This window comes from Triticum aestivum, chromosome 7A, assembly GCF_018294505.1.
Source record: "Triticum aestivum cultivar Chinese Spring chromosome 7A, IWGSC CS RefSeq v2.1, whole genome shotgun sequence".
Lineage (NCBI taxonomy): Eukaryota > Viridiplantae > Streptophyta > Magnoliopsida > Poales > Poaceae > Triticum > Triticum aestivum.
In genome coordinates this window covers 23,333,420-23,344,591 of record NC_057812.1, presented here as the reverse complement: position 1 = coordinate 23,344,591, position 11,172 = coordinate 23,333,420, and the positions used below count along the sequence as shown (strand labels likewise).

The 11,172-nt window shown below is 46.2% G+C and overlaps 1 protein-coding gene across 1 annotated transcript; it reads left to right on the top strand.

Annotated features, from left to right (window-relative positions):
* The first annotated feature begins 9,868 nt into the window (after positions 1-9,868).
* LOC123152867 (probable protein phosphatase 2C 37) lies at positions 9,869-10,709 on the top strand. Its single transcript, XM_044572266.1, has 3 exons — positions 9,869-9,967; positions 10,045-10,356; positions 10,509-10,709. Exons 1-3 carry the CDS (start codon positions 9,869-9,871, stop codon positions 10,707-10,709), a joined length of 612 nt encoding a protein of 203 aa, XP_044428201.1.
* Positions 10,710-11,172: the final 463 nt, after the last annotated feature.

The window sequence follows — 11,172 nt, the reverse complement described above, 5'->3', positions numbered from 1 at the left end:
GTCGTGATCATCTCCTGGGGATTCTTCGTCTTCTCGCCCGCCCGAGCAGCGGTGGTTGTCTTGCTGCCCTTCCTCATTTCTTGCCCGGTCCCCATGGACGACTTCGTAGTCATCTTCATCACCTTGCCACCGATAGCCATCCATGAAACCACGCAAGAGCAGGTGGTCCCGCACCTGCCCGTAATCCGGGTCCGCAATAAGGCTATTCAGCTTGCATCTTCGACACGGACATCTTATCTCCGTCTCGTTCTTTTGAAGCATCTCGGCCTTCGTGGACCTCAAAAACCTATTCACGATGCCTTCGGTCATCGTGCGGACCATGGTCGCCTGCGGGGTAGAGCAAAACGATACTTTAGAACCAAGAAAAAATTTCGCATGACTTTCCCTAAAAATAGGACCAAAAAGAATGCTTAATGCCAAAATTCTCGCCGAAACGGAAATGAATCAACATTCCGGCAAAATATTGGCAACTATCGCATTTCAAATACCGGTACACCTCCAAACACAAACACATATGCAAAACTACAAACATATGCAACACCACGAACATACATAGATCTAGCTAGGTCATAAAAAGTGCATCTGCACATTGTTGTAGGGAGAACAACATAAATATAGCTTCCGCCCTTACTTACCTAGCAAAACAAGGTAACTTAACCACTTAATTTGAATGAATTTATGGTGGAAATGAGGTGAAAAAGAGGAGGCACCCGAGACATGGAGGAGGCGGTGGAGAGAATGAAGTGGGGAGAAAGTGAGTGTGGGAGGAGAGGCTGTCCAAAATATCTTGTTGCGGCCCACTTACTAATGGCGCACCAACCACAAATGCGCCATTAGTAATCCAGGTTACTAATGGCGCACCCCCTGGTGGTGCGCCATTAGTAGTTTTGCAAAAAAAACATACTAATGGCGAACTGCACCACGGTGCGCCATTACTAGTTTAAACTAGTAATGGCGCACCGCGTGCGAGTGCGCCATTAGTAGTTTTGCAAAAAAAGGAATAAAAAAAATAATAAAAAAAACAACATTAGTGGTGCACTCTCTGGAAGGTGCGCCATTACTAGTTACAACTAGTAATGGCGCACTGCCTGTGGATGCGCCATTAGTATGTTTGGACAGGCGCACTAGTTCAAAAAATTTTTGATACTAATGGTGCACCGTCAGCCAGGTGCGCCATTAGTAGTTTCAACTCTAATGGCACATCAGAGGGTGGTGCCCCATTAGTATATACTAATGGCGCACCACTTGTCTGGTGCGCCATTAGTGTCAATCCCATCTATAGCCCTTTTTCTAGTAGCGCTAGGCGCATGGGCCTTAAGGGAAGTGGCGCCCCAGCCCACTTTGGGCTGGATCCCTTCCCACTTCAGCCCATGGGACCCTCCGGGATAGGCCCGGGACCCTTCCGGTGGTCCTGGTACAATACCGATGACCCCGAAACTTGTCCTGATCGCCGAAATAGGACTTCCTATATATAAATCTTTACCTCCGGACCAATCCGGAACTCCTCGTAACGTCCGGGATCTCATCCGGGACTCCGAACAACATTCGGTAACCACATACAAGCTTCCTTTATAACCCTAGCATCATCGAACCTTAAGTGTGTAGACCCGACGGGTTCGGGAGACATGCAGACATGACCGAGACGTTCTCCGGTCAATAACCAACAGCGGGATCTGGATACCCATGTTGTCTCCCACATGTTCCACGATGATCTCATCGGATGAACCACGATGTCAAGGACTTAATCAATCCCGTATACAATTCCCTTTGTCTAGCGGTATTGTACTTGCCCGAGATTCGATCGTCGGTATCCCTATACCTTGTTCAATCTCGTTACCGGCAAGTCTCTTTACTCGTTCCGTAACACATCATCCCGTGATCAACTCCTTGATCACATTGTGCACATTATGATGATGTCCTACCGAGTGGGCCCAGAGATACCTCTCCGTTTACACGGAGTGACAAATCCCAGTCTCGATTCGTGCCAACCCAACAGACACTTTCGGAGATACCTGTAATGCACCTTTATAGTCACCCAGTTACGTTGTGACGTTTGGTACACCAAAAGCACTCCTACGGTATCCGGGAGTTGCACAATCTCATGGTCTAAGGAAATGATACTTGACATTAGAAAAGCTATAGCATATGAACTACACGATCTAGTGCTATGCTTAGGATTGGGTCTTGTCCATCACATCATTCTCCTAATGATGTGATCCCGTCATCAATGACATCCAATGTCCATGGTCAGGAAACCGTAACCATCTATTGATCAACGAGCTAGTCAACTAGAGGCTTACTAGGGACATGGTGCTGTCTATGTATCCACACATGTATCTGAGTTTCCTATCAATACAATTATAGCATGGATAATAAACGATTATCATGAACAAGGAAATATAATAATAATCAATTTATTATTGCCTCTAGGGCATATTTCCAACATTTCACACCTTGCAACACAGGCAAGAACCCCTTCTTAGACTGATCCATATTGAACTTCTTCAATATGTTATCAAGGTATGTGCTTTGTGAAAGACCTATGAGGCGTCTTGATCTATCGCTATAGATCTTGATGCCTAATATATAAGCAGCTTCTCCAAGGTCCTTCATTGAAAAACTCTTATTCAAGTAGGCCTTAATGCTGTCCAAAAGTTCTATATCATTTCCCATCAAAAGTATGTCATCTACATATAATATAAGAAATGCTACAGAGCTCCCACTCACTTTCTTGTAAACGCAAGCTTCTCCATAAGTCTGTATAAACCCAAACGCTTTGATCATCTCATCAAAGCGAATGTTCCAACTCCGAGATGCTTGCACCAGCCCATAAATCGAGCGTTGGAGCTTGCACACCTTGTCATCATTCTTAGGATCGACAAAACCTTCCGGCTGCATCATATACAATTCTTCCTTAAGGAAACCATTAAGGAATGCTGTTTTGACGTCCATTTTCCATATCTCATAATCATAGAATGCGGCAATTGCTAACATGATTCGGACGGACTTCAGCTTCGCTACGGGAGACAAAGTCTCATCGTAGTCAACCCCTTGAACTTGCCGATAACCCTTAGCGACAAGTCGAGCTTTATAGATGGTAACATTACCATCCGCGTCTTTCTTCTTCTTAAAGATCCATTTGTTTTCTATCGCTCGCCGATCATCGCGCAAGTCTGTCAAAGTCCATACTTTGTTTTCATACATGGATCCTATCTCGTATTGCATGGCTTCAAGCCATTTGTTGGAATCTGGGCCCGCCATCGCTTCTTCATAGTTCAAAGGTTCACCGTTGTCAAACAACATGATTTCCAAGACAGGGTTGCCGTACCACTCTGGTGCGGAACGTGTCCTTGTGGACCTACGAAGTTCAGTAGCAACTTGACCTGAAGTTTCATGATCATCATCATTAACTTCCTCTCTAGTCGGTGCAGGCACCTCAGGAACATTTTCTTGAGTAGCACCACTTTCCGGTTCAAGAGGTAATACTTCATCAAGTTCTACTTTCCTCCCACTTACTTCTTTCGAGAGAAACTCTTTCTCTAGAAAGGATCCATTCTTGGCAACAAAGATCTTGCCTGCGGATCTGAGGTAGAAGGTATACCCAATAATTTCTATAAGGTATCCTATGAAGATGCATTTTTCCGACTTGGGTTCGAGCTTTTCAGGTTGAAGTTTCTTGACAAAAGCATCGCATCCCCAAACTTTTAGAAACGATAGCTTAGGTTTCTTCCCAAACCATAATTCATACGGTGTCGTCACAACGGATTTCGACGGAGCCCTATTTAAAGTGAATGCGGCAGTCTCTAAAGCATAGCCCCAAAATGATAGCGGTAAATCGGTAAGAGACATCATAGATCGCACCATATCTAATAGAGTGCGATTACGACGTTCAGACACACCATTATGCTGAGGTGTTCCAGGCGACGTGAGTTGTGAAACTATTCCACATTTTCTTAAGTGTGTGCCAAATTCGTGACTCAAGTATTCTCCTTCACGATCTGATCGCAGGAACTTGATTTTCCTGTCACGTTGATTTTCAACCTTACTCTGAAATTCCTTGAACCTTTCAAAGGTCTCAGACTTGTGTTTCATTAAGTAGACATACCCATATCTACTCAAGTCATCAGCGAGGGTGAGAACATAACGATAACCACCGCGAGCCTCAACACTCATTGGACCGCACACATCAGTATGTATGATTTCCAATAAGTTGGTTGCTCGCTCCATTGTTCCTGAGAACGAAGTCTTGGTCATTTTACCCATGAGGCATGGTTCGCACGTGTCAAATGATTCGTAATCAAGAGACTCTAAAAGTCCATCTGCATGGAGCTTCTTCATGTGTTTGACACCTATGTGACCAAGGCGGCAGTGCCACAAGTATGTGGGACTATCATTATCAACCTTACATCTTTTGGTACTCACACTATGAATATGTGTAGCATTACGCTCGAGATTCATTAAGAATAAACCATTCACCATCGGAGCATGACCATAAAACATATCTCTCATATAAATAGAACAACCATTATTCTCGGATTTAAATGAGTAGCCATCTCCTATTAAACGAGATCCTGATACAATGTTCATGCTCAAACTTGGCACTAAATAACAATTATTGAGGTTCAAAACTAATCCCGTAGGTAAATGTAGAGGTAGCGTGCCAACGGCGATCACATCGACCTTGGAACCATTCCCGACGCGCATCGTCACCTCGTCCTTCGCTAGTCTCTGCTTATTCTGCAGCTCCTGCTTTGAGTTACGAATGTGAGCAACTGCACCGGTATCAAATACCCAGGAGCTACTACGAGTACTGGTAAGGTACACATCAATTACATGTATATCACATATACCTTTCGTTTGGCCGGCTTCTTGTCCGCTAAGTATTTGGGGCAGTTCCGCTTCCAGTGACCACTTTCCTTGCAATAAAAGCACTCAGTCTCGGGCTTGGGTCCAATCTTTGGCTTCTTCCCGGCAACTTGCTTGCCGGGCGCGGCAACTCCCTTGCCGTCCTTCTTGAAGTTCTTCTTACCCTTGCCTTTCTTGAACTTAGTGGTTTTATTCACCATCAACACTTGATGTTCCTTTTTGACTTCTACCTCTGCTGATTTCAGCATTGCAAATACTTCAGGAATGGTCTTTTCCATCCCCTGCATATTGAAGTTCATCACAAAGCTCTTGTAGCTCGGTGGAAGCGACTGAAGGATTCTGTCAATGACCGCGTCATCCGGGAGATTAACTCCCAGCTGAGTCAAGCGGTTATGTAACCCGGACATAGTGAGTATGTGCTCACTGACAGAACTGTTTTCCTCCATCTTACAGCTGAAGAACTTGTCGGAGACTTCATATCTCTTGACCCGGGCATGAGCTTGAAAAACCATTTTCAGCTCTTCGATCATCTCATATGCTCCGTGTCTCTCAAAACGCTTTTGGAGCCCCGGCTCTAAGCTGTAAAGCATGCCGCACTGAACGAGGGAGTAATCATCGGTATGTGTCTGCCAAGCGTTCATAACGTCTTGTTCTGCAGGGAGAACAGGTGCTTCACCTAGCGGTGCTTGTAGGACATAATCTTTCTTGGCAGCTATGAGGATGATCCTCAGGTTCCCGACCCATTCCGTATAGTTGCTTCCATCGTCTTTCAGCTTGGTTTTCTCTAGGAACGCGTTGAAGTTGAGGACAACGTTGGCCATTTGATCTACAATACATGTCGTAAAGATATTAGACTAAGTTCATGATAATTAAGTTCATCTAATCAAAGTATTCAATGAACTCCCACTTAGATAGACATCCCTCCAGTCATCGAAGTATAACATGATCCGAGTTAACTAGGCCGTGTCCGATCATCACGTGAGACGGACTAGTCAACATCGATGAACATCTTCATGTTGATCGTATCTTCTATACGACTCATGCTCGACCTTTCGGTCTTCTGTGTTCCGAGGCCATGTCTGTACATGCTAGGCTCGTCAAGTCAACCTAAGTGTTTGCATGTGTAAATCTGTCTTACACCCGTTGTATGTGAACGTTGGAATCTATCAAACCCGATCATCACATGGTGCTTCGAAACAACGAACTGTCGCAACGGTGCACAGTTAGGGGGAACACTTTCTTGAAATTATTATGAGGGATCATCTTATTTACTACCGTCGTTCTAAGTAAACAAGATGCAAAAACATGATAAACATCACATGCAATCAAATAATAACAGTGACATGATATGGCCAATATCACATAGCTCCTTTGATCTCCATCTTGGGGCTCCATGATCATCTTGTCACCGGCATGACACCATGATCTCCATCATCGTGTCTCCATGAAGTTGCTCGCCAACTATTACTTCTACTACTATGGCTAACACGTTTAGCAATAAAGTAAAGTAATTTACATGGCGTTTCTCAATGACACGCAGGCCATACAAAAAAATAAAGACAACTCCTATGGCTCCTGCCGGTTGTCATACTCATCGACATGCAAGTCGTGATTCCTATTACAAGAACATGATCTCATACATCACATATATATCATTCATCACAACTTTGGCCATATCACATCACAGAACACTTGCTGCAAAAACAAGTTAGACGTCCTCTAATTGTTGTTGCAAGTTTTACGTGGCTGCAAGAGGGTTCTAGCAAGAACGTTTTATTACCTACATTAAAGCCACAACGTGATTTGTCAACTTCTATTTACCCTTCATAAGGACCCTTTTCATCAAATCCGCTCCAATAAACTGGGAGAGACAGACACCCGCCAGCCACCTTATGCAACTAGTGCATGTCAATCGGTGGAACCGGTCTCACATAAGCGTACGTGTAAGGTTGGTCCGGGCCGCTTCATCCCACAATACCGTTGAAGAAAAGTAAGACTAGTAGCGGCAAGAAAGTTGACAACATCTACGCCCACAACAAATTGTGTTCTACTCCTGCAAAAGAACTATGCATAGACCTAGCTCAAGATGCCACTGCTGGGGAACGTTGCAGAAAACTAAAATTTTCCTACGGTTTCACAAAGATCCATCTAGGAGTTCATCTAGCAACGAGTGATCGGATTGCATCTACATACCTTTGTAAATCACGTGCGGAAGCGTTCAAAGAACGGGGATGAGGAAGTCGTACTCGACGTTATCCAAATCACTGGAGATCCTAGCGCCGAACGAACGGCACCTCCGTGTTCAACACACGTACGGTCAGCGTGACGTCTCCTCCTTCTTGATCCAGCAAGGGGGGAGGAGAGGTTGATGAAGATACAGCAGCACGACGGCATGGTGGTGGATGCAGGAGTCACCGCAGCCGGGCTTCGCCGTTCTACTGCGAGAGGGAGAGGTGTAGCAGGGGAGAGGGAGGCGCCAAGAGTCAAGGGTGCGGCTGCCCCTCCCACCCTTTATATAGGCTCCCCAAGGGGGGGCGCCGGCCCTAGGAGATGGGATCTCCTAGGGGGGGCGGCGGCCAAGGGTGGAGTGGCCCCCAAGGCAAGTGGGGCGCCCCCCCCCCCCACCCTAGGGTTTCCTACCCTAGGCGCAGGGGGTGGGCCAATGGGGGCGCACCAGCCCACTATGGGCTGGTTCCCCTCCCCACTTCAGCCCATGGGGCCCTCCGGGATGGGTGGTCCCACCCGGTGGACCCCCGGGCCCATCCGATGGTCCCGGTACAATGCCGGTGACCCCCGAAACTCTCCCGATGGCCGAAACTGCACTTCCTATATATAATTCTTCACCTCGGACCATTCCAGAACTCCTCGTGACGTCCGCGATCTCATCCGGGACTCCAAACAACTTTTGGGTTACTGCACATTCATATCTCTACAACCCTAGCGTCACCGAACCTTAAGTGTGTAGACCCTACGGGTTTGGGAGACATGTAGACATGACCGAGATGGCTCTCCGATCAATAACCAACAGCGGGATCTGGATACCCATGTTGGCTCCCACATGCTCCTCGATGATCTCATCGGATGAACCACGATGTCGAGGATTCAAGCAACCCCGTATACAATTCCCTTCGTCAATCGGTACGTTACTTGCCCGAGATTCGATCGTCGGTATCCCAATACCTCGTTCAATCTCGTTACCGGCAAGTCACTTTACTCGTACCGTAATGCATGATCCCGTGACCAGACACTTGGTCACTTTGAGCTCATTATGATGATGCATTACCGAGTGGGCCCAGAGATACCTCTCCGTCATACGGAGTGACAAATCCCAGTCTTGATCCGTGTCAACCCAATAGACAATTTCGGAGATACCCGTAGTATACCTTTATAGTCACCCAGTTACGTTGTGACGTTTGGTACACCCAAAGCACTCCTACGGTATCCGGAGTTACACGATCTCATGGTCTAAGGAAAAGATACTTGACATTGGAAAAACTCTAGCAAACAAACTATACGATCTTGTGCTTAGTTTAGGATTGGGTCTTGTCCATCAGATCATTCTCCTAATGATGTAATCTCGTTATCAATGACATCCAATCTCCATAGTCAGGAAACCATGACTATCTGCTGATCAACGAGCTAGTCAACTAGAGGCTTAACAGGGACATGTTGGTGTCTATGTATTCACACATGTATTACGATTTCCGGATAACACAATTATAGCATGAATAAAAGACAATTATCATGAACAAAGAAATATAATAATAATCCTTTTATTATTGCCTCTAGGGCATATTTCAACAATTTGGTGGTAGCAAGTTCAAGTAATAGTTTGAACACATTCAAGAAATAGTATAAAGATAATGCATATTACATAAAAATAACATTGAGAATTTAGATATATTGTTTGTCATGGAGCTGTGGCTGGCCGATTTACATGAAATTAATTCTCTCAGTTGTGGTGGAAAATGTAATACACATAATCCATATTGTTATTCAATAGCGTGTGTGTGTGAAATAGATGGATTATGGTCCCGTACCCAATAAGATGGATACGTGTGTGTGTTAGAGAGAGAGAGGGAGAGAGGGGGAGAGAGAGTAAGGAAGAGGGAGGGAGAGAGTGTGTGTGTGAGGATTTGATGGTAAAAGAGATTACTAATGTCACTTGATATGTATGAGAATATTAAATGTAATATTAACATGATTAATATTGAATTCTTAAAGTTAATGTGGCCCCGTTGCAACGCATGTGCGTTCCTCTAGTATCTCTTAAGAGAGCACGCTAAACGCCAATGAATTGAACTGGCTTGATACAGCATATATAGCAAATGAAAGCTCCTCAAATATAGAAAGGTGAAACTCTCCCGCAACAAGAGACGAAAAACTGTAGTAGAAAATTTATATGTTTTTATTCAAAGAAAATGTCTGTGTGTGCGCCGCGCGGGCGGGTGTGTGTGACTCTTTATCTTCTGTACTTGCAATAGTGAACAATAAACTAAGAGTAGTAAATAGTACAAAGATAAGCCTTTTTCCATCGGTGAATAAATAAGGTGAAAATGAGGAAGCAGCCAGTAAACGTGAGGGAAGCACAAACAAGCACAAACGTGAGGCTTCCTGCTCCTCCGGGTCCTCCTCCTCCTCTTCTGCGCTCTTTCGATTGTCCATTTCTGTCTTCCTCCTTCAGTTTCTCCCCTTTCTATCAGGCAGGTTGCTTGTTAGGGGGTTGCTCTGCTGCTTCGGCACCCCCGCGCGCCCTGCTCAACCTGCTCCTCTTTCGCGTGACCAGTCCGTAGTGATGGCTAGCAACAGCGCCAACAACTTTCCCGCGGCCTGCGAGGGGGGAGCCGACCGTACCTTGAGGTCCCAGGAACGCCGCGTACGCCGCCGCTGCCGCCGTTCCGCCCAGGTCGCCGAAGAAAGGGAGGGTACCGGCGTGGTACTTCCCGCCCGATGGGGCGGGGCATACGGGGCGGCTGGGATGTTGGGGAGCTACCGGACGATCATGGAGGACAAGGTGTCGCTGCGCCCGTCCTTCTTTACTCGGGTTAACGGCTCGCGCATGCACTTCTTCGCCGTCTTTGACGGCCACGGTGGCCCCGAGGTAACCTAACCGCAGATCCCCTATCTTACTCGTGCCAACTCCACCTCCACTCTACACGTTTGCCCGTTGTAGCGCAGGTGTCTGCGCTGTGCAGGGACCATATGCACGCAATCCGTGAGGACGAGCTGGCCCGCGCATCCGCAGCCTACCGAAAGGAGACCCAGCAGCACGTAGAGGCGGAGGATCGCGCCTGGAAGGCCACACTGACACGGAGCTTCGCGCAGGCGGACGAGCTGCGGGCGTCGGCGGTGCCCCAGGGCACCATAGGTGGGTCCACGGCCATGGTGGCGCTCTTGGTCCGCGGTCGCATCATCGTGGCCAAATGCGGCGACTCTCGCGCCGTGCTCTGCCATGCCGGCCGCGCCATCCCGCTCTCCCAGGACCACAGCGTGAGATATAATGCGTCATGTGTATGTAGGAGTATTTCTCTCATTTGGTTGGCTGGACAAAATCTCAAGGCACTGTCATCCGGAACTTGAAGTTCAATCATCTAAAAAAGAAGTAAGTGCTTAGTACATCCAGCAGGAACCTGTAGTTCCAGGTTGATGAACTCAAAAAATCTGAGGAAAAGCTCACCCAGGAGAACACCCAGATACTCCTTCACATGGGTGATCTCAAGAAGGGACATGAGAAGCTCACATCACGGAGGGATGAGTTAAAGATTCAGATTGCTGAACTATTGAAGTCAGAGGAGAAGAACAAGCAGAAATTGAAGGGGATCCTGGACATCTTGTCAGAATGAAGATGTAGATGAAGAGGAAGAGAAAGAGCAAGATCCAAATCAACATGAAGAAGAAGAGTGCTTGCTTTGCTGACCTTTTGTGAAGTATGGTGTTGTTATGAACTAGTAATTGTGCACTATGGATGTGTAGTTGTGAACTAAGTTGGAACTATGTTGTTGCTTTAAATTGTGACCTAAGTTGAACTCTAGTATGTTGTGTAAGAATCTATTAATTATGTTGCATCAAGCTGTCCTATATGATTTGAGTTGCTTGTCATAGTTGGTTGATATGTTAAATGATTTAATTTGTTGTCATAGTTGCTGTCATAGTGGTTACTCTACTCATTTACAGTCTGTCGACGTCGAGAATCCCCTAAGCCATAGTGGTTAGTCATTTATGGTCCGTCGACGTCGAGAACCCCTAAACCCTGTAGGTTAGTCATTTAGGGTTCGTCAACATCAAGAACCCCTAAACCCTATAGGT